The sequence below is a fragment of the Phasianus colchicus genome, chromosome 3 (genome assembly GCF_987193195.1).
Source record: "Phasianus colchicus chromosome 3, bPhaCol1.hap1.1, whole genome shotgun sequence".
Classification (NCBI taxonomy): domain Eukaryota; kingdom Metazoa; phylum Chordata; class Aves; order Galliformes; family Phasianidae; genus Phasianus; species Phasianus colchicus.
The window spans coordinates 72,315,954-72,339,686 of NC_143438.1; the positions used below are offsets into that span (position 1 = coordinate 72,315,954).

Here is a 23,733-nt window from a genome sequence, read left to right on the forward strand (position 1 = left end):
AATGGGGCTAGACCAACATAAATACTTAAAACAAATTAACAAAAAGCCATTGATGCAGTACTATCTCATACAACAATACGGTTTCCAATATTACAAGTTGAGAAGCACAGCTTTGTGCAACAAAACAGTTTATATCCTGAAAGATATAGGAGTTCATCACCAGAAAGTTATCTAGTAATGTAGTATAAAAAAAGATCAGTTTCTCCCAACTCTAGGAGCAGTCTAAAGTTGCATTTATTTGCCTGCTAAGAAGAACAGACCAAGGCTCTCATTCTAATGCCTGGGAACCTTTATACTCTCAATTCCATCTCTCTGTTGAGATCAAAGGATTACTTACTCCTTCCAACACAGGGAGGTGGAGACATCATCTTCCTTCATTTAACTTTAAGAAAATTAAAGCTGAAGGAAAGTAGTTACTTGATATATCAAGAAAAAAATACAGGAAAGCACAGAATTTTCCTGAGCTAGAAAGTTGGCAGTGAGGAGAATGAAGTTTAAGCTGGACAAAGAGTTGGAGTGGTAAAGGTAGATCAGCTGAGGCAAGTAGAAGTCTATGCCAGATACAGACATGTACAGATGCAAGACTGGAGAAACAACAGCTACTTGGAGATAAGCCAGAGTATTTGGACCACAAAAGTTTTGTATGAACATGGTAAGGCTTTAAAGAGCAGTAACACCCTCACTGCTATTTTTGAGGCTCATAACGTGACCAATTTTGTTCTCTTTCCCAGTTCACACAAACTCCACATGTTTTAAAGACTAGTGCATCCAGGAAAGCACCACTTGCTCTCACACGTGCATGTATTTGCCAACATCCTCTTGCAACAACCCTAACTAATCCCAGGTAAGCAGCAAAACTGAAGTGAGAAATGAAAACTGAAATAAACGCTGTTTTCTGCATACTAGGTATGCTCCCCAGCAATTCCAGCTGCACTATGTGCAGTAACTACATCATGCACTACACTCTAACTACATCAATACTAATTCAAATTAGGGCTTCTGAGAAAATTTGAAGCATCTGGATGGATTTAGAAAACAAGTGTTGCAGGTCTGGAACAATTCACATTGACATCACCCAATTTCCAATGCTCCCCATGTGAGTCTTTATGGAAACTTCTGTCTAACGACTACTGGAAGACATGACTGAATGCAACATTAACACTTTAATGCCCTAGGCACCCAGCACAGAGAGAAAAAAAGGACCACACAACATCTGAGCACTGACAGAAAAGAGGTAAAATTACTTATTTCCCCTTCTTTGGAGAGAATTTGTTCCCTCTCCTCTTCAAAAAGATTTAACCCACTTCCTAAATTACCTATCAGTGTTCAATGTGCCATGTGGCTGCAGAGTAATGTACAATCTATTAATAAGCTGTTGGTTTATTTGCCTTTAAGTGCCCACCTACTTGGAACATATTTTGCAGGATGTTCATAAGAATGAATACTTAAGTATTTGATAGTTTTGAATGGCTTTTCTACCCTGGTGGCCTACAGAATCGACATCCAGTCTTTCTGCCCCTTGTTGACTTAAAAAAAAAAAAACACTGCTGAGGTGCCTCAAATTTTACATACCATTATCTGTATTTAGTTCTGTAAGACTGTTTCAGCATGCTCTTCTCCTTGCCATGCACTGCCCTTCATTTCCAGTCACAACTGATCTCAGACTTGATTGAGTGGGAGGACAAGGTTACGTAGAGAGTTAGAACTTCTATCAGAAGTCCTCCTTCCAGCTATTTTTGAGCAACTCTCAGCCTGTAAACAAGAAAATCTAACAGCAATCAGAAGCTCAGAAATAGCTGAGCATAAGCCTGACTTCTTTGAAAAAGCAGTCAGCTACCAGTGGGATTAGAAAAACAGTTGATCCACTATTTTGGGGGGGGTAACTAGACTACAGAACAAATGGAATAGATTAGGTTTTTAGAAGAAATTGATCTTCTTCAACAAGAGTTAGAAAGGGAAGAGAACTCAAACTGTACCACGTAGAACAGTTCAGCTCTCTGGGTTATACATCTGTACTTAACCCATAGGTCCACTTTTCCGTTCACTCCACTCTGAGGTACTTCATCTGTAACACCAGTGCCATAGATACTGCAGAGATACCGAAGGGATGTTTAACCCTTTTCTGATACTCATATTAAGTACCTAACACAACTACACTGACTCCATGCAAACACAGGTAGGTACTAGGCAATTCAGATTAGTTGTCCTTGTAACAGTTTAGTACAGCTATGTAATATTCACTGGCAGCTACAGTATTTCCTTGTTAGAACTTAATCATATATATGCCCAATACAGAGAGACACACAAGCTGTCAAGTACTTGTCATTAAAGCATATGGCTAACTTCAAATTTTTCAAACTCCACTTTGATTAATGCAAAGACGTAACCGATTTTCTATCTCAGTTAAGCTTCTTTAAAAGACTATCTATGAACCTATCTATACATAGTAGATAGGTCAGCACATGAGCTACTGTACTGACAGGCTTCTAAGACCAATATTTAACGTAATTTAGACTTGCAGCAAGATTTTTGGAGATGTGTCACTTCAAACAAACGCAGCAAAAGTTGTGATTGTGTCTGAGGAAATTGATGATCAGCTGCAGATTGACCACACTTACCTACGCATGAAAACATGAGCAACCTAAGAAACAATTAGATCATAGATTAAAACACGAGAGACATCAGTAATTGAACTGACGCTGGCAAGGCTGGTGAACAAACAGTCCGTTGTGCTTGATGTGCCGAGAGTGGCAATCCCTGGTGAGGTTTTGGCGACGGAGACCATTTCTGTTGAGATAGTGTCTTTCGCTGTGTTCTTTTATCCAGTGGGTAGGACGAAAGCTCTTGTTTTTTTCCAGAAAACTTGAACGAGTAGGAAGAGCTGCAACAAAGCAGTGAACACGCTGTCCTGTTTCATTTCGGGCCTCCAGTCTAGAAACAAAAGAAGCACATTTAGATTGTTTCCGAGTTAGGACTGAAAGATGCAAGCTATGGAGGGCTTGCATGAACATGAACATCCAGCATTTCAAGAAGGGGCACACTGTTTGTACTAGACAGAGATCTGGGCTCAAGTTAGGCCAAGCCAGTTTAAGAAAATCACATTGGTAAGCAGCACTGCCAACTTGCTTGTACCACCAAGGCAACACAATAGCTTTTGGGCTTCTGGTGCATTATGCCACTGTGCCCTTACTTTCCCACTCCACTTCCCTAACCCCACAATACAGCACAGATCAGAAATACAAGGCAACGTGCGTCACCGATCCAGCTTTAGAAGACTTAAATTTATCCGACAGGCAAAGTTTGGTTTAAAGAAAATCACCTTGAACACTGGTTGTTTGAACTGAAAACAAAAGCACACTAATGAAAGTGTACATTTGGATTGCAAGTAAACTCAATGTTCATGCACAGGAGTGGGAAAGACAGACAAGTTGCGACACACGCTGGAAACAACTCAAAAGGATCATTCTCCAAACAGTCCTCTTGATTTCACGAGTGGAGAGTCAGCAGTTTTGGCAAACCTTTGCATCATGCACTAGTGAGAAACAAAACAGCAGCCTATGCAAGCAGGGACTGATATATTGAGAGAGGACTTCCCTACTTCATCAAACAATCACTGGCATTTCCTGAAACTTCAAGAGTAAAGATAAAAATAACTTGGCGGTTTTAGAAGTGAGAAGAGCAAGTCCCAAGTCTGAGAGCCACAGCTGGTGTGAGACCAGAGGCATCAGTGTTACTGGCCTTCTCCCTTTCCCAGCTACCAGTTAGTAACTCATTGGTACCCAGAAAGGTGTCTGGGAGGCCAAGAGTTTGCTTAAGCATGAGCAAGAAACCCCTTCAGAAATCTGTCTTTTAGCAGTAGCATGCCTCTATGCAGTTTTCTTTGGGGGAGAAATTAATCTGCAGTTATTGTAAAACATCCCCATGGGCTCCTGGAGACCCTGTAATAAGCATGGACTGCTGTGACCATGGTTCATCCTTCTCAGTCTCCTCTAGGAGGTGACTGGCACAGAGTTGAGCTCCTCTACCTGCCTCCACCCCATGTAGAAGAATGTATGTGCTCTGTCAGAGTGGGAATTTGCCCCTACTCTCTCCTTTTTTCTTTTAAATATCAAAAATCCCTTAATCCACTTGCTTTTTAAGCTTCTAGGTAACTTGAAGCAACTGTGCTGAAGCCTACAGAATAGCAACATGACAAGCTCATTTTCTTCTCTCCACTCAGTGGATTTATCCTAAATCTAGCACTTCAAAAATTAAGCAAGAAACAAGTGATAAGAACACAAACCTGCTCAGCACATTGCACCAGCTCAGTTTACACAAGGGTGCCTGCAAACATGGGGCTACCATTTTCTATATATAGTGGTCCCTTCATATGTTCAACAGTGCTGGAGCTGGAACTCCAGATGAAGAGAAAGCCTTAAAAAGTTATGAAGCCATACCACAATGTGTTACTGGAATGTGTTTTTCCTAAACACACTTTTATTTTGTGTCATTAGCTAAAGAAGTGCATTAACTGCTAATCCCAAGTGTTGTGTCTTATTATGGGAAAAAATACAACTGACTGAAAGAACACAGGAAAAGTTTGTATCATTTTTTCACTTTGGCAGGAATTTAGAAGGAACAAATGAAGACTTCCTACACAAAAGTTCAGTATTTTGGTATCTCAGTGGCTGCCTTTGGTAGCCAGGCCCCAGTGATCCCCGAGCACTGGGAGAACTGGGTCGATGAGCCTCTAACCACATGGTCAAAAACATCTTTTTAGAGGGGCTATATCTAAAGCCAGCCTGATGCCCCATACACTTGTATGCCCAACATCTGTATTGCTAGAAAGCATTGCTACTACAGTTACAATACACAGCCAGATCTCACAAGAAACACTCAAGGATTCAGACCCCACACCAATTAATATTTTAAAAGTAGTTTTCCTGCACTGAGCTTGTTAAAGCAGATGAAGTTAGGCTTGATCAATTTACATTATTCAGCACAAAGGTTAGTCTTTTAAAAAAGAGTATTGTTTTGGCATACAAGGCTCTAGAGGAAGCAATGTTGCTAGCAAACTGATCAAACAAGCAGCACTATCCCAAAACAGCAGTACTTACTGTGCCAGTGTGCCTTAAGCAGCTTTTCTTGGCCCTACAACATTAAACGGCCAACCATTAAACCACTGGGGACTTAAAGACAGCTTTCAAAGCTTACTGTGCTTTCAGTGCAATTGATTTTCCCAGTTTGTGATTTACCTCAGCTTTAGACTTGAGATCAACCCCCAGTTCTGCCACCCCAAATAGTTATGTTTTATACAGAGGTCTAGACCCTCTGATAAGGTAACAAATGAGAAGATGTGGAAACTTAATCATATGCCCGTTGGGAAACTAAAGCTGAGATGCTCAGCACATTAAGGTTACCTAACTCCACTGCATAACATAACACAAGATTCCCCTCCCAAATCATTTATATCATTACCTCTTGCAAAGAAGACACCAGAGAAGCCAGTATCTGACTTCAGGTGTTACTATCCACTGGAGATTACTTATCAAAGCTGATCTTTCCTTTATTAGGCCATGCCTAAGAGCCCATGGTTGCCCTGCAGACTCCTTCTAACCCAAATGTTAAAGGTGCTGAGTGCACACAGCTTCGCCCTAAGTTTAGCTAGGTCCTCAACATTTGACATCACAAACTGCCTTCCTCAAATAATCACAAGGAATGCCATGTTCTGTACATGTACTGGTATCAGCACTATGCTCAAAACACAGCAACGTGCATTATCTCAGTCACTCACTCCTCTGAAGTGAGCAGTTTAAACATGACAAGGACTTCACCCAAAGTCATTGGGCACCTACCTACAGCAGCTTCTCCGCACTTTCACTGTTTTCCCATACAAAGCTTTCTATAATTTAAGTCACTTTGTTGTTAATCAGGATACCCAAAACATTCCACTAACTCCAATTAATGGAACACAGGCAAATGTGTATATGCATGCCAATATATTATTGTTGCTGTCACTGCACATGATATATGTGCTAGATGCATATACTGGGCACTTCACAGCAAGGAAGTAGTGCACCAAGAAAACACATCCACAGTAAACTCACGTGGCAAGGTCTTTAGAACTGAAGGCTAGAACAGCACAACTTTTCACCTTGGTATAACTAGAAGTATGCAGTGCAAATTCTCACATTGAGGGATGCAAGCTTTGTTAAGTATTTCAGTTTGGGTCTGTTCCACAAGCTGTGTGTACAAGATTTTATCTTCTATCCCACCCTATTACTAGGTTGAAAGTAACAAAAAGAAATAGACTTCCCTGTTAGAATTGCTGGAGTAACATTTTTCAACTCAAGGTGACAGAAAGGATACTGACTAATGTTTATGATAAAATACATATGGCTACAGATCATTTCAGTTGGAATGCCATGCAAACTCACCTTGCAATGAACAGAAACACCTACTGCTTGATATGGTTGCCCTGAGCCCCCCCCACCCTGACCCTGAATGTTCCCAAGGATGGGGCATATATCACCTCTCTGAGCAACTTGTTTCAGAGCTTTGCTATCCTTATAGCAAAAAGCTCCATATGTCCTGGACAAATCTCTTTTCTTCTAGTTACAAAGGGGGCAAAGTGTTTCCCAGCATACACAATCAGCTACACAGGTAACTGCCACCAGTCTCAACAGAACTTGAGTGTGCTGTGTGAAGGAACCACCAGGTTCCATAAATACACCTCTCAGTGTAAGAGCTGCACAGCTAATTTCCTCCTAGCACAGTCATCTCTTATAACATTTTCTAGGCAGGCAGCCCTGATCACCCTATCCAGCCTGTGTAGTATTCATGTTATTCACTCACTCTGAAATAAGCTGGAAAATTCAGTATTAAGTGTCTATACTCATGAAGTAGAAACCAGATATATTTAGCAGCAGACAAGCAGCACTTGCTTGGCAGAAAGCAAAGGTACCTGGGACTGCCCGGTCTGCAGAATTCCTCATCCCCACATCCAGTGTCACTGAGGCTGTGGCAGGCATTGTGGACAGCATAGACAGACATGCTTGGGTGCTCAATGAGGAGGTTCTCCATAGGGCTGGTTTCCACTTTGATAGCAGTCAGCCCACCTGCAGTGAAACATGGCGGAGGGGTGATGAACCAGCTCTCCTCCATGGGACACGACTCAAATTGGATGAAGCACGACTCGCCAGCCTCAGGCAAGTGCTCCAGGGGAGATGGAAGGCAGGTGAAGACAGGCGAGCTGCCTGCAGGTGATGTTTCAGCAATGTCATCTTGCTCCGTGGTGCAGTTAGTGCAAGTGTCTGCTGCAGGTGATTGGGGGAGCCATCGACATCAGCGATTGCAGAAAGACAAACACAGCAAGGTCACACGTAGCCAGAAACAGGATATGAAACAAAAACAGAAACAAACCCCTATCAGTATGTACACAAGTTTTTATGAGCCAAGGGGAGGGGAAAAGGGAGTTCCCTGACAACGCAGGTTAGACACGTAAAGCAGCTGTTATCAGCAGAGCAATACAACTGTGTAATAAGTCAAACACATTTTATCTGTACAAGTGGTTCTGCTGAAGCTCATGTCAGGCTTATAAACCTGATGTAGTTTTTCTCACCAGTTTACATAATATGTTTTGGTGCACGTGTTCAGAAGGCACCCTGCACTTCCATCAACTTTGCTTTCACCAAGTTTCTGTTGTCTGTATGGTTTCTTCACACAGAAACACAACCAGTATGGGCTAGAGCTCACATCTGACAGGCACCTTACCTATGAAGTCAACTAGAATCCACTCGTCATCTTCTTTCTCACTGAACTCTGGCTCTTGGCTGGACAAGCCATCAATCTCTCCCATGAACATGTTATTTAACCTCTGGAACATTACTAAGGCAGGAACAAGACTTTGGCTGGTAGATCTTTATATCCAAGGTTCAAGGCACAGCTCACACTGTTCTAGCACGGTGGCATAGACTTGAGATTAAAGTGCACAGATGCTTTATTAGTTTCGGTACAGGACACGGAGAGTCATGGCTGGTAAACAGTTTGTGTTAAACCTGCAGAAAAACAGTGACAGGGGTCTTAGTGACAAAGCAGCAGAGAGTGTCCTGAGAGCAGGAAACTAAAGACCTCTCACTGGTGCAGGGTGAGGGACCAGCAGAAGTCTTTCCCAGGAGGCAGCAGTCTCACCGGCATCCCAGTGACGCACAGAACAGGGCCAGATCCACCTGAAGCCTTCCTCCCAGGTCCTCCTCCCATAAGAAGCTTTACTCTACTGTTGGGCCCACACCTCTAGGAGAGAACATCTACACAGAACACAAGCCCACTAAAGCCTTCCTCAGCACCCTGACCTCACTGACTCCAAGGAATGAGAAGAAGTGACTTGGTTTAATTACAGTAATGTTCACTTCTTAGCACACTTCTCTAGATCTAGCTGTAATGACAGGCAGCAAGCCTGAGCCCTGCACACAGCAGTCGGGATGAGGGCATCCCATTGCTGCTGAGAGCTAAGCATCCAGTTGTCCCCACACTGGCATGCTGACAGACCTTGGATATCCATGCATAACCCAAGGAACTGAAGCCAGCTGAATAAGTAACAGCTACATGTGAGAAAAGTTCAGGGACTGAACACTCATCTCACCAGAACAACATTTGAATTACTTCAGCTTGTTGGAATTCTTACAGATAAATACCTGCTTAAATAATTAACTAAGGAAAACGATATGCAGATATCCATCCAGAATGGGACAGACACCACAGCAGACAAAACCAACCAACAGTACTCCTTACAGGCTGCATCCTTTATCAAGGCCTGCATGCCACCTCACCTACAGCCCCCAGACCCCACTAATGAGGCACACTGGCTTCCAATGTCAATGTGCTGTTTCCTCCTCTCCACTCCAAGGAAGATTCAAGACAACACTTGAAACTGCACTGACTTTAGTTGTTTTTCTAGAAAAGAGCTTTTGAACATGCCATGTTTTCACACTGATATGAGGCCACTGGACACCAAGCAGTAATGCTGTTACTGAGAGTCAGCAGTGGGAGAGGCAGGGGAGAATCATACAATAATTAAGGCTGGAAACAACCAACTAGTCCAACTGTCAACCCATGCCCACTAACCACACCCCTTAGTGCCACATCCCCAGTGCAATTCCTGAACACCTCCAGGGACTGTGACTCCACCACCTCCCTCGGCAGCCTTTTCCAATACCTCACCACTCTTCCTGAGAGGAGACTTTTCCTAATATCCAACCCAAACCTCCTCCAGCACAACTTAATGCCATTCCCTCTCATCCTATTGAGGATTATTATTGAAGTCATTATTACTGAGGTTATATGGGAGAAGAGGCCAACCCCCACGTTACACCAGCCTCCTTTCAGGCAGTTGTAGAGACCAATAGGACCTCCCCTGATCCTCCTCTTCTCCACACTGAACACCCCCAGCTCCCTCAACCACCAGACCTGAGCTCCAGACCCGTCACAGCTCTGCTGCCCTGTCCTGGACAAGCTCCTGCACCTCGATGTCTCTCTCGTATCGAGGGGCCCTAAACTGAACACAGCACTCAAGATGCGGCCACACCGGAGCTGAACACAGAAGGACGATCACCTCCCCGCTCCTGTGGCAGCGCTATTTCTGATACAAACCAGAATGCCGCCGGCCCTCTCGGCCACCTGGGCGCACTGCTGGCTCACGTTCAGCCGGCTGTCAGCTAACACGCCCAGACCCCTTTCCTCCGCTCAGCTTTCCAACCGCTCAGCCCTACGCCCGCAGCGGGGCACGGGGCCGCTGCGACCGAAGCAGAGGACGCGGCTGGACGAGGGCGGCTGAACGAGCAGCGCCCCGCCCGGCGCCCAGCCCAAGTGCCGGGGAGAGGGACGCGCTGAAGAAAACAAACCAACGCAAGGAAAAGTAAAGAAAGAACCGAAGAACCCCCGTGCCGCCGGCACTCCTCCTCTCCCGCCGTAGCTGGGCCGGCTGCTCCCGCTGCCGCCAGGCGGCTCCCAGGCGCTCCCGGTCGGGTACGGGCGCTGCGCGGAGGGCGGCGCTGCCCGACCCCACCGACCCGGGGGGAGCGCAGCGTACGGGACCCCGCGGGGCTCCTCCGGGACGCGGCCACCGCACCCGGCGGAGACAAAGCGGCGGCGACCGGTCCCCCCGGCCGCCCTTCCGGGTGCGGCGAGGACGGGCAGGCGGGAGGCGCTCGGGGCCGAGAAGCGGACCGAGACCGCCCGGTCCCGCACTCACCTCTGAGCCGCACCGCCGCTGCCGCTCCCAGCGCCGTAGCCGCGCCAACTCCGCGCCCCGCGCAGCCCTTTGTTGTTATAGCGGCGCGCACAGCTGACGGGCGGCCCCGCCCCGCGCCCAATCGGCGCCGCCGGCGGCTGTCGCTAACGCACGTGACGGAGGGGCGGGGCCGGCGGGGCGCGCTCCCGCGGGACGGGGACGCGCAGCGCGCGGTGGGGCTGCGTGCGTTGGGTTGGTGCTCGGCTGTGGCGGTGTTCGCTGGGAGCCGTACGGGTGGATTTCATGGAATCACAGAACGGCCTGGGTTGAAAAGGATCTCAAAGATCATCTGTTTTCAACCCCCCTGCTATGTGCAGGGTCGCCAACCAGCAGACCCGGCTGCCCAGAGCCACATCCAGCCTTGAATGCCCCCAGAGATGGGGCATCCACAAACGACTTCCAGTTCCTAGCTGGGCAGAATTACTTTCAGTGTTAGTGCTCCCAGGAGCGAATGGGGTCTGTGTGCAGGTAGTGCCTGCCTGGGAGCCAAAGGCAGGCGAGGCCGAAGGTGACTTTTAGAGAATGAATGGCCCGTGGGATGTGTGCGCATTGCAGAATTACGCTGTGTTAGGACTTGTTAACTGAGGCTGCACAAAGTGCTTCCGGAGGTGAAAGCCACCGTGTCTGGGTCACCGTGGGTCAGCAACCACGTCACACGTGGCCATCCTTGCTTACAGTGAATGTTACATTAAAATTATGCATTGATCAATTAGCACAATGTATTTTTCTGGTGTAGTCAAGCCCTTGGGTTGCATGTGAGACAGGCCCAGAGAGGAGATGAGAGCCTGGGCCTTATGGCTGTGAAGTCCCTGGGAGAGCCTCTCCTCTCCCTGCAGCACTGCTCTCACATCCTACATCTCCCTTTCTCCTTGTGATACCCCACATCATGAAGTGCAGACACAGCGACCCTCCTGGCTGTCCCCACCACTGCTATTAGAGCCCAGCAGGCAAGGGAACAGCAGTTCCTGTGCTCCGAGACTCGCTGGGCACAAAGGCTGGCTCACGGATTTCCTCAAGGGAACTGACATTTGTATTTGCATTGCAGACCAAAAAAAAGTGATCTTGGGAGCAATGACTTGCTCATACTTCCACCAAGTATCATAAAAGCAGGAAGTGATTGGGCAGCTCTCCCCTGTTAGTTTTGCAGCACACAGCATGCACTTTATGTCTGGCTGCTCCACCACCAGTTGCAAGGGGTGCCTCCAGCTCCTTCTTCCTCTTCCAGAAAGAGATAAATACAGATCACTTGCAAACTATCACTCCAAGCAGTTTGCATGAACATCAATCACTTGTATGCAGCACGAGCCCAGTGTATCTGTAAAGGAACCTCCCAGCCATTCTTCTTTCCTTACACATCTGCTTCCAAGGTTTCCTGCCTCAAATTTAGGCACAAGCCCCACCATCTTATTTAATGCATAAGGTGTCGGAGCAGACCCAGCACAAAAAAACACACTCTCATATATGTGTCCACGTGCAAAATGTCCTTTTCTGAAAGTTGACTTTAGCTTTAACATCAGGCTTAGCCACTTCCTTTCCTGCTTTCCTTCCTCTGCCTTTGGTTAGTGCAGAGCTTTCTGCACTGTTGGCTTAACGACATCAGATTAGTTGATCCCACTGTAAGTCACAGTCCATAATGCTATTTTCCAAAAAGCAAGCTACACTTGTGAGTGAGACCAGCCCCCTCCCAGACTTATGCAGAACAGGTGCCAGATACCTGTTTCTGTGTTTCTAGAGTATTGAAGTGAGCAAACTCAAGAATCCAGTTTGGATGTGACCAGGAGCCCCACAGTTTGGCTGACAGAGCTGGGGTGGTGATCCTTCAGACTGGACTGGAAGAAGCAGGGGTTTGGTTTTCTGGAGAGGAACTATGATCTAAAAACATCAACCCTGCCAGCCCTCTCACAAACAGTCCTTGGATAGACAGGGGAAAGCTTGTTTTCCTTTAGGAACTGTCAAGATGCAATCCCTTCATTTTATATTGTTGGAGAGCAAAACCAGGTGTTATTCAAATGTTCATTGGCAGGAAGCCACTGTAAATCCCTGCCACGTTAAGAAATAATGGTGAGCTTTAGCCGTGCTTCGAGCTCTTTTCCTTGATTCCATCCAAAATGAAAACCCTGTCAAAAGGCTGTGTGGGTTTTCATGCACGCCTCTGTCGTTCTGCATTCAGTGTCAGAGCGGAGTTGAGAGCTGGGGCTGTAGGATGGGGGGCACATCCATGGGCAGTGCTGCACAGAGCACTGGGCAGCAGTGCAGGTCCTCATGTCATCAGGTGGATGATTTTCTCCTCCTGAGGCACTCATCAAGTGTTTTCTGTCGGAGCTGGCTGTCCTCTCATGTTTGTTTCTTGTGCTAGAAAAAGCCCAGCGCTGCTCACTGCTTCTGCCTGAACCTGTCCCCTCCTTCAGCAGTCTCTAACAGATGACCCTGGTACACCTCCAGCACAGCCAGGAGCCACGCGCTCTGAGTGCTTTCAGCCTTGCCTTGTGGTTGGAGGCTTTCCAGGAGAACATCTGCCTAACTCAAGGGAAGTGGTCCCATCACTCGGTGAAGAAAAGAGCTGGGGATTTTTGACTTCGGCACTGAACTTTGTTACACCTAAGAAACTCCTACACACTGTTTATGAGATTCCTAACCATCAGTGTCAGATAGGTTATTACTGTGGTTATTAGCCCTTCTAGTTTTTGTTCTGTATTTCAATGGCGACTGCACAATGGTGGGCATCCCATATGCCGGCCAGTGCTCTTGAGCAACACTCAATGCAGGGGAAGCTGCTGCTCAGTCAGAAGTTGTTCTGCACCCACTGCAGGCTGAGCTTAGGACGAACGCACCTTGGTGCCATGATTTATTTCCTGCACTGGATTTATCTTTGTAATGACTGTCAGTTAATGCTTGGTGAAGGGATAAGTAGGTCTCTCTGTTGGTAGCACATCCGTGTTTTAAATCACGTGGGAATGACAGATGGTGATGAAATATTAGAAGCTTGTAGAGCTTCCTCCTTAAATTGCCTGCCCACAGCATGTTTTGTTGTGGGGCCAACCATGCTTAAACCCTTTCTTGAATTTTTTTTGCACAGCCACAGAGTCTGCAGACATGCACTAACCATCGCTGATGCATTTCTGGTCTTAGCAGGGATCCACTTGTTTCCTTTTGGCTTTCCCATTGATTCATCAGCTTCCCAAAATAGAAAGCACTATCTTTGTTTTCTTGTGATGAGTTACAAAAGAATTAATAACATCAGCTTAGCACCAAGAAATACAAATCAGATCATTCTAAAATGTCCTTGGATTTCATCCGCAAGACTCCATCCAATTGTGCATTACCATTACCTTAGAAAGAGCTCCTGCTCTTTGCAGTACAAAGCATTTGATCCCGCAATGTAATTCTTTTCAGCCGCGGGTGTTTCTTGCAAGTTCTGAGCCCAGAGTTTCTCCACATTACTCAGAATGGCCTCAGGAGATAAAAAATGTGCCAAATACCTCTGAAAGAAGATCAAATGTCTTTTGGGCCCCGTGCACCCCTTGCTTGCTTAGGACACACATGGTGAATGCCAGCACTCTGTGCCAGCAGAGCTCTGCTGAATGAATCCATGCTGCGGGAGGTCTTGCTGCACCAGACAGCATCTCACAGGAGCCAGGTGTAGGAGTCCTCCTTGCATTCTGAGTCACTGTAACTGTGAATCTGCTGTTACATCCAACTGAAGGGCTCTTTTCAAATTGCAGTTTAAAACTGGTTATGCACAACAACAAACCGATGAGATCTCAGCGTCTGCAGGATTGGTGCAGTGAAGCCTCTCAGCAAGAGACAGATCCCGCCGCGTGCCTTTCCTGGCTGGAAAAGCCAGTTTTCACAGAGAGATACAGCTTCCATGCAAAACAAGATAGCTCCCCAGGTGCCAGCAAAGTTTTCAGCAAATCGTGCCAGTGAGATAGCCTTGTCCAGCTGCTATAACAGGAGACCTGTGCTCCGGGTTTAGTTGCTGTGGGGCTTTGGGCAGGCTGTGTAACTCTACTCAAGTTCCTTATAGGTAGGATGTGGTCAGGTAGCCAGCCAGGCATCAAGCGGTGATGCAAGAGGCCTCGTGCACTTAACCCTTTGTGCTGTAGGCTTTCCAAGAGCTTCTCCAATAACTGTGAGTTGTCAGAAAGGCTCTTTGATGACGTGAAGTCAAACTACTCCTGGATTATTCTTCCAGGTGGTGTGAGGTTTGAATCCCAGAGTTACATGTATGATTCAGTTCTTGCCCTGTGGCAAGACCAAAATGACACTTACTGACTGTGAGTGACAGCATGACAGAATGTGACAACTCAACAGCGACACTGCCAGCAGTCTCCAAGCACCAAGTATTACTGAGGCTCAACTCAAAGAGCTGATGTGCTAATTTACTACATGCATTCCAGTACTTAATGCACGCTGTTCTGAAAATGCATCTTTCAATGCTGTGAAGAAAAGGAAGGTTCAGGTTGGATATTAGGAAAAAAATATTCTCAGAAAGAGTGGTGAGGCACTCTTGAAACAGGATGCCCAGGGATCTGGGGAGTCACCATCCCTGGAGGTGTTCAAGAGACGTGGAGATGTGGCACTGAGGGATGTGGTTACTGGGCATGGTGGGGCTGGGCTGATGTTTGGACCAGATGATCTTAGACTTCTTTTCCAACATCAATGATTCTATGAAGTATTAGAAATGTGGTTTGGTTTTTTTTTTATAAAAATTGTCTTTTATAAAAAAAAGAAGCAGAGCCTGGGAGCGTCTTCCAGGGATTTTGGAAAAACATCACGACTGTGGTTGTGATAGAATGAGGAATGTGTTGTAAGAAAACACAGCTCATGAGAAGAGCTAAATAAAAGATATTTAAATTGAAAGAATTCTTTTTTTTTTTTCTTTGAATTTTCTAAATCTCCCTAACGTCAGTGTTTGAATAATTAAAGTGGTGTAATGAGATGCAATTGCCAGAGCTGCAAGGACAGTAAACATAACTGCGCTATTATCAGGACGAGCTGAGCCTCCAATGATGCAACAGGTCAGACAGCTGTAATCACACCACTGCACCTGGAACAGGGTCGGCACAGGGGCCACGTGCAGCCTGAACATGAACACATTGTACCTGGGCTCTGGAGCTATAATTAGAGCAAATCTGAAGGCTTATAGATCCCAACACAAAGTGGTATGAGAAAGCTTAAAAGAAATGGAAGTAAATTGAAAGAAATATGAGTTTAATATTCAAATGAGCAATGCCAAATTGTCTTAATTTCAGCTAGGATGGAATTATTTTCTTTAGAGTGTCTGTGATGATGCTGGTTTTGGTTCTAGGATGAAAACAATGCTGATAACACACCAGTGTTTATAGCTGCTGCTACACAGCATTATACAGAGCCAAGGCCTCCCTCTTCTGCTGCTCAGGGGGCAAGTTGGGCAACGGTTGATGGGTAGTAAGCAATTGCTTATGTGTTTCTTGTCATATACATTCTTTATATATATACATAGAGAGAGAGTCATAACTATTGTCCTTGTCCTTTTCTCTATCTTAGTAAATAGTTTTATCTCAACCCACGAGTTCTAATTTTTTCCCCGCCGTTCTCTTCCCCATCCCATCCAGAAGGAGGGGAACGAGCAAACAGCTGTGTGGTGCTCAGCCACCTGCCGGTTAAAACACAACACACATTAATTAACTGCACACTAGTTAGTGGAAAAAAAAAAAAAAAGACGCTATTAAAGAATAAAAAATGCAAGGTTTTCTGTTTGGTCAACTGCAAAAACAGACTGAGGAGCAAAGAGTAGGGAGCCGCCCTGTTCTGGAGCTTACATACTCAAAAAAAGCAAGCTTCATACTGAGATGAGGCTATAAAAGAGAGGCTATAAAGTACATGAAGTAATTCTTCCACTTTTCAGTCTTGGCAAAACTCAGCTGGAAATCCACGAGTCTGGCTTGGGGCACCGTGCTCAGGAGAGATACAGCACTGATCAGGCTCAGGGGAGAGCAATGTGTGTGATCGGAGCTCTCAAAAAACACGACTTAAAGGGAAGATTGGAGAAAGGAGGTGCTTGTTCCAGTGAAGGCAAATCTGATGAAGATATGAGTCTTCAAACACAAAGATATTAGAGATTAATAAGAGACTCAATTTCAGCATAAATAGTTTGGTTAGACATTACAAAGCTTTCTAAAAATAAGGATAGTGACGCATTAAGATACATTGCCTGGGGATTGTGAATCTTTTTAAGAAGTGATCAGAGAAAATTTAGTCAGGAATGATAGAGATAAAATGAATTTCTCTCTAGAGAGTGGGATGGCAGAGATGGCTTCCTGAGATCCCTTTTCATCTGGATGTTCCACGATCATCCAAAAGACAAGGGTTTTCAGTAGTGCTTGTTGAGCCACGCTATTCACTTCCATCTTCACCTTGGAAATGGAAATCAAATTGTTCAGTCCCAGTCAGCACCGATTTCAGGTTTTTTTTGTACTTAGCAGCAACACAGCATGACTGCGTTTAAGTTGCTAGGATCTCAGGACCAAGTTTAGAATAGCATTAGTTAAAATAATAAAATTTTAAGCAACACTCATACTGATTAAAAATACCTATCACTGGCCTTACATCAAAAGATTTAATTAAAGCAAGTCATATGTCATGTGTCTCAGGTAATTCACGGTCCCTTTTACATTTCAGAGGGACTGTGTTTGGACAAACATTGCAGTTTTACTGGAACACGCAAAGCAGAGTCAGGAATAAAAGCACACAGATCCAGTTATAAAGCATCCCTTCCAGTTCTGGCTTGCTGCAGGGGAGGGAGGTAGGAGACTTGCTGCCATGTTACCATGCATATCCACGGTGCTGCTCGGAGTCCCTCTAAAACTGGAGGTAGATTTAAACCTGCTCACGGTGATCTGACCGGGCAGTTGGACCCTGAGGAAAGACAAAGCTTGGCCAAGCACAGCTGTTCAGGCCTCATCCTGCTTCCACAAACACCTTTGGTGTTTTTTCTTCACCCCGTGTTCCTATGGCAGCAGAATCAAAGCCTTGAAAAACTAATCCTCCTTCCTACATTCTGGGAGATTCAGACACCAATGTGAATACACTTCTGTCTCCATGTAATTTTGGTTATTACCAAGACATTTTTTAGCTCACCTTCAAATTATTACAGCTCCAGTACAGTGATTCTTGTTGCAACACGGTAAGGCAGTTGGCTCCAGAGCAAGAGTCTTGTAAAATGGATAAAGTGCTTCTACCTATTTTGATTAATATTATTTTGCTAAATACAGAGGGCATTTTGGCTCCCCACACCCCAGGTTGCTAAAGCAACACACATCTGTAAGGAATCATTCTTTTAATTGTGTCAATTAGGCTTATATAAGAGTCCTTCAGCAATTTTAATGTTGTGGAAAGCACAGTCTGAGGTCTGGCTAGAGATGAACCTCATGCTCCAAACACGCAATTATTTCAAACTTCCTCCTGCCATAATTGCCATGCTGTGCATATGTAGTCAGGACTAGCAGGCAGGACCGAACTGTGCAGGTTTGCTGACTTCCCAGATGCAAGGAAGCACAACAGATGGTTTCTTAAGTGCATCTCTGGAACAGAAGAAACACAGAGTTGATCACAAAATCATAGAATGGCTTGGGTTAGAAGGGAGCTCAAGGATCATCAAGTTCCAACACCTCTGCTGCCGGCAGAGTTGTCAACACTAGATCAAGTACTACATCAGATTGCTCATGGCCTTGTCTAACCTGGCTTTAAATATCTCCAGGAATGGGGAATCCATAGCCTCTCTGGGCAATGCAGTCCAGCACTTCACCACTTTCTCAGTAAAAAACTTCCCTCTGACATCTAATCTAAATCTCCCTTCCTTTAGTTTAAAACCATTTCCCCTTGTCCTATCACTGTCTACTCATGTAAAAAGTTGATTTCCCTCCTGTTTATGAAGTCCCTTTAAATATTGGAAGGTTGCAACGAGATCTCCCTGCAGTCTTCTCTTTTCCAGGCTAACAAGCCCTTCAGCCTATTTTCACTGTAGAGGTGCTCCAGCCTTTGATCTTATATTTCATTTGCAAGACATTATGTTTCAATCAAGAAAAAACAAATGAAGGTGCAAACCTCGCATGTAACAGTACCAGATTGATTAATATTTTACAGCTAACTGGTGCCTGGTTAATGACTAATGGTTTACAGCTATACATTGCTTTTCAAATGAAGCCAGTCTGTGAAATGCATAGAGATGTTCAAGTCTACAGTAGTGAAAGTACAGCAAACTACTGATGGACAGCTTTGTCCAGAGGAACATCAAAGCTGCACATGGAAACTTTCCAGACAACAGCAGTGCATTTCTTGTGTGAGAAAGCTATGATGTTCTCCACACAATAAAATGAAATAAAGAAGTTTATTCTAACTAGCTGCTTATTTTATTAGCTCTATCCTCCTGGGCCATTTTTGCAACCCAAATCATTATGTGTGAATAACAAGCACTTTCTGAAAACTTGGTCTAATTAAGAGGGTTGTCATTAAAACATTAGAACAAGACAGTGCCTTGCTGTTACGTGACATTGTGCCATCACACTTGCCATGTTTTGCTGATGATGTGACTCATCATAGGTGTGTGATAGAGATCAGTTATTGAAATGGCATCCAATTGCAAAAACCATTATCTGAAATGTCCTGAAATAAAGAAAATGGCAATTTTATACTGAGACAGCCATGCCTAATTACAGCCAATTATGGTCATATGATGATATAACTGCCCAAACATAACAGTGTGATCATTCTAATGTGTAACTCCATTCATCCAAAAGAAAAGTTTTGAAAATCAGTATGCTAAATTTCCATAGATTGCAGTGGAACTGCAAGTGAGGCTGGATTATTACTTACTGCATAGACTATGGGTGATCTTCTTTTCATACAACGTTTTCAGATTATAGGAAAGAATAACAATGGCATAGGAGTTTCTCTTTGCTTTATTTGTAATGTAGTTACTGAGGGAAGCACAAACAGTAACTCACAGTCATGTATGAGTTCTCTAAACTGAATCCCTCTCAAAATGCTTTTGTGTTAAAAGATTACAATGACCTATGTGAAATAAAAGATGAGAAAATGACTCCCTTATCTCACATATGCCAAAATACAGTAACATCCACATTTAATAACTTGCTAACTTCAGGACAAAATAGGAGCAACTTGCTTTATCTTTGCTCAGACCAAAGCTTTTGGTTAGGAGCCAAACTGTGCAGCTGAGAGAAATCACACCACTGAAATGCACAGCTTCCTTTTGTTAATGAGGGAGTGGAGAGAAGGCAGTGTGGGGGCAGGAGTTGATCAGAGGAGTTCTCCAGCTCAGGGTTCCACTTCAGGCCTTGACCTATGGTGACCTGCCTCCCAGGACTGAGCTTTGCCGTACTGATGCAGAAAGGATTACTTCCCCATGGTTTTTAGTCATCAATCTTCCAACCTAAAGCTCCTTTCTCCTGTAAGGTTCTCAATAATTCATCTGTTTCAGCAACCAGAGAATCACCATAAATCACCTTTCTACATCAGCACTTTTTCTCCTCCTATGCTCTCTGAGGGTGTTTTGTCATTAACGTTGTCTTCTCCACATCTCTTTTCAGTATTTTAGCTGCATTTAATTAGCATGACCATTTATAATGCTCAGAATTGAACTCTGGTCTGTTTGTGTATGAGTATAGTCAGTCTCTAAAAGGAGTTTTAGAAATGCTTTAGGATCCAATAGCAAAGAAAAAAAAAGGGGGGAGGGGGGTGAGGAAGGGGGCGGAGTGGAAAGCAGGGCAGTATCTAGGCATCCTTTTCTCAGCAACTGCTGTACTTCACCAGTTATGATTGGGTGATAAGGGGCTCTTTAGAAGGAGAGCATTTCTGCCTATCACTGCAGATTTCCATGTTTGTGTCCTGGAGTGCTCTGCAGAAGATCCTCCCAGTTTCTACCCAGATGAGTTCCCTCTCCTGGCCTCCTTGGATTTGACAGATGTTTGGCCAAGCAGAGCTTGGGGGGACAGATCCTGGTTGAGGTAAGCGCGCCATTTCTATGCCAGTGAGGATACTAATTGAGAATTCAGGCCTTGCTCGCTGTTCTGAGGAGCTGTAAGTGCTCAGGATTTTGTCAGGAAAAACATTTAAGTACCCAAGGTGCTGTTTCTGTGCATGGCTGTAGGTGCCATTAAATTGGTAAAGCCAGCTGTAACATCTCCTGCACAACAGCATCCCTTACCACCTCAGAGACCAACCCCAGGAAACCTGGTATTGATCAACATTGCCTTTCAAAGGAGTATACATAGAACAAGCACTATAGTGTCCCAGGAACCTCCATAGGCACCTCCATGCTATACTCTGCAGTTCCATCCCTACAATGGTCCCCTGTGGTCTGAAGTGTATAAAATTGTCCTGTCCTTCAAGGATATTTCAGTAGAGTTGGCAGCCTTGCATCCTTTTACATCTCTCAGTGCTCACGCTTCCCACTCCCTGCAGCAGAAACACATCTTTTGGCAGCCATGTGAGCTGTCAACAATGGAGCTAAGTTTGCGTTGTGAGAGGTGAACAAGGCGGAGTTAGACTTTGGAAGGTAGCTGTGTTGCACTAACAGCCCATGGGCTGAGCCAGGCCCTGCTTTCCTCCAGGTCACGCCCCAGCAACAGGGTCAGCAAAGGGACTGAGCATCCACAGCTTGGAGCGGCTACGTGTGACCTTGGGATAAGGTGTCCTAGGACACTGGGACCAACCCACGGGTGTCATGGCGTGGGGGAGAAACAGTTTTTCAAAAGAGAAGGCATGAGAGTAAAGGAGAAGGCTTGTGGTGTCTCAGCCCCTGCCAGGAAGCCCAGTCAGAAGGGCAAGGCTTTCATTATTCATGTATGTATATATAAACAAAAACTTAATTGCCATTGGGCTTTTCAGGCTTTTGTTTGAAAACACAAAAGGTGCACAGAGTTGAAGTGCTGTTTGCTCACCTCTGTAAAGATTTCTGAGGCTCCTGGGGCTTCTTTTCCCTTCTCAGCCATAAAAGGCAGTTGTCCACAGACTGCACAGCGTAAGACACTTGTGGTAGGAAGAGAACTGTGGCTATCAGTAACACTCAGCAGGCGCTATCTTTTCAGTGAGGAACTAGCAGGGTTTGAGGCATTCTCCTGCAAGCTGCTGACTGCACGGCCTGCTCAAATGGGGACAGCCTGGTACGTGCCATGGTGGGCTGGGGTACGGATGGAGAGATAAGTTCCATATCATGAGCCAGTGGGAGCTGGAGACCAAAGGTTAATGCTAAATGGATGCAGTTCTGCGTCCTTGCTTTTAGGCCTGTAAGCTTTTAGACATGTTGCTGCTAGATCTTTGTTACATGTGAGCGTCCCAAAGCATTATCTCCTCCCCAGAGACTGGCACACTGCCCAGTGGTGAGAAGGTGGCCTGCAGCACCTAGGAATGCCCATTCTGAATGGAAAGTTTTCTCCGAGTCCTTGTACAAGAGCCTTAGAGGAAGCAAGGGTGCTTGGGATGCTGTATCACTGCCAGCAGACCTGCAATGTTTTGCTCAGCTGCCAGGCAGCGTGCTCAGCCGGCAAGAGTTTGGAGCCTGGTTAAAGTTCCTTGACCATAATGGAGAGGGATCCCTTCAGGCCACTATTTTTTATTTTTATTTTTTAAACAACAAGAGTGTCTACTGCAAGGTATCCAAGTGCCAAGTTGCCATCACCATGGACTCTACCAGAGAAATCAGGTTATGGGTTACCCTCAGTGACAGCCTGCGGTGCCCTTCCCAGTTCTTATACATACAGACCCTATGTGGTAGGCAGCAATAGGAACATATGCCCTGCTAGTGTCTTTTGTTTTGGAAAACAGCATTAGGTGAACTCCCTTACGACTGGAGGTCTAGGACAGCGTGCTCACGATGCCAAGTTCTACCCTCTACCTCGCTCTAACACAAAAGCAGCAAGCAGCAGCATGCCTGCACAGGGAATTCGAGGCAGCCAATGAATGGCAGAGCAGGGAGCGGTCTGTACCCAGGCACACCAAGTGCTGCTGGTCTCATCCTCTTTGCCTCAGGCAGTAAAGGTGGCAACAAGCCCACGGATGTTTCCTTGGTGGGATACATCTCATACCTCCCTGTGTCCCTGCTAATATGCAGTAGTGATGTGTCCTCTACATCCAAAAGTCCTTGGGATTTGGACACTAAGTATGCAAGTTGGTTAAAATGGCTTGGTCAGGGGCCAGAGTGTCAGTCCCTCTCAGATGTGACCATCTGAGAGCAGAAATGTTGCCCACAGGAACTTAGTGGTAGGCCTTCAAAACCCAAGCTACCAGCCTCGTACATTAGTTACTCAGTAGTTCTCCCTCTCACAAGTTCTTAAAATGAAATAACACAGGAAAACATAGAGGTCTCACTGGAACACGATAAGCTCCCAGAACAAACTGTTCTCCCCTATGTTGTTTCTTCACTGGAAAGCCGTAGGACTTTCACCATGCCATACCTGCTGGGTCATTTATTTCCAGTCTTCTTAGGAACAAGCCCCAGTGATGCAGTTTTCCATTATTCACCTTCCCTCCATCCAACTGCTAGTTCAGGTTGCAAGATCAAAACAAGCATTCACAACAAACACAACTGCCTCCAATACAGCTCTAGCTTAGCACTGGCTAAAAAACATTCACTTTGTAGATTCCCCTGAAATCCTTGTTTTGTTTGTGACTGACTTCATCTGTATGCCAAAAACCAGATTGCATGCTCCTACTTCCTCTTTCTCATCTCCTTCCCAACAACTTCACAAGAATTTCAAACAAGAAAAAGCTGGCAACTTGTTAAAGGAACACAAAGACCTTGTCCTTGCTAGCTTGAGAAACAGCACTGGTACCTGTCCATCAAGAACTTGTGGCTTTTCAGTTTGCATATTTTTTGCTAACAGTGTTTATCCAGGTAGCACAGATGGGGCGTATCATTTGGCAAGCTTACCTGTAAGCTTTTTACAACAAAGATGATAACAGGTGCAAGATAAGGGACACGTACAAAACCAGAGTTCATTACAAATACATTTGCATCCAAAGCAGCAGCAGCAGGTCTTGGCTCTGCTTTATCTTAAAAGCATACACTTTGTGAATTCCATTCAAATACTCCCTGTATTTGCATCTGATATCACCCCAGGCAACAACATGGAACCAAGTTGTGTTTGCGTAGGCCTGTGCTTCTGCGCAAGGGCAGACAGATAAGTCATCTCTCATGACAACACTGAGTTTTCAGGGTGGCTCTTGAAAAACCAGAGCCAAAATTCTGAAGAGAGTGCATTGTCCCTACAGAGAGCTGGGTTTTCAAAGGAATGCCTTAGATAAACAGCAATGCCTTCTCAGTTCTGAAATCCTCATTTTGATGTCAAAGTGGAAGCCGAGCAGCTATGTGCTAAGCCCCTGACAATTTGGCTTCAAGTTCTGCTTCTGCTTGTGTGCTCAGAGAATGTGGCACAACTCTGGAGAGGTTCTTGGTCAGAGAGGAT

The 23,733-nt window shown here is 45.2% G+C and overlaps 1 protein-coding gene across 5 annotated transcripts; it reads right to left on the reverse strand.

The window, feature by feature from the left end:
* Window positions 1-1,548: 1,548 nt before the first annotated feature.
* Window positions 1,549-10,355, reverse strand: TP53INP1 (tumor protein p53 inducible nuclear protein 1). 5 transcript variants are annotated; one of them, XR_004166606.2, is made up of 5 exons: window positions 10,229-10,355; window positions 7,753-8,036; window positions 6,944-7,295; window positions 2,619-2,931; window positions 1,549-1,752 (listed from the first exon to the last, which is right to left on the reverse strand). XR_004166606.2 is itself a non-coding variant. In XM_031591025.2 (5 exons), the coding sequence occupies exons 2-5, from the start codon at window positions 7,862-7,864 to the stop codon at window positions 2,914-2,916; spliced, it is 516 nt and encodes a 171-aa protein (XP_031446885.1). In that variant the 5' UTR covers window positions 7,865-8,036; window positions 10,229-10,355; the 3' UTR covers window positions 2,778-2,913. The 5 variants fall into 5 exon arrangements, 4 of the variants coding, with proteins under 4 accessions (XP_031446884.2, XP_031446881.2, XP_031446882.2 ...); XM_031591025.2 differs by lacking the exon at window positions 1,549-1,752 and adding an exon at window positions 5,097-5,130 and having other exon boundaries at window positions 2,778-2,931; XM_031591024.2 differs by having other exon boundaries at window positions 1,549-2,931; window positions 6,944-7,292.
* Window positions 10,356-23,733: the final 13,378 nt, after the last annotated feature.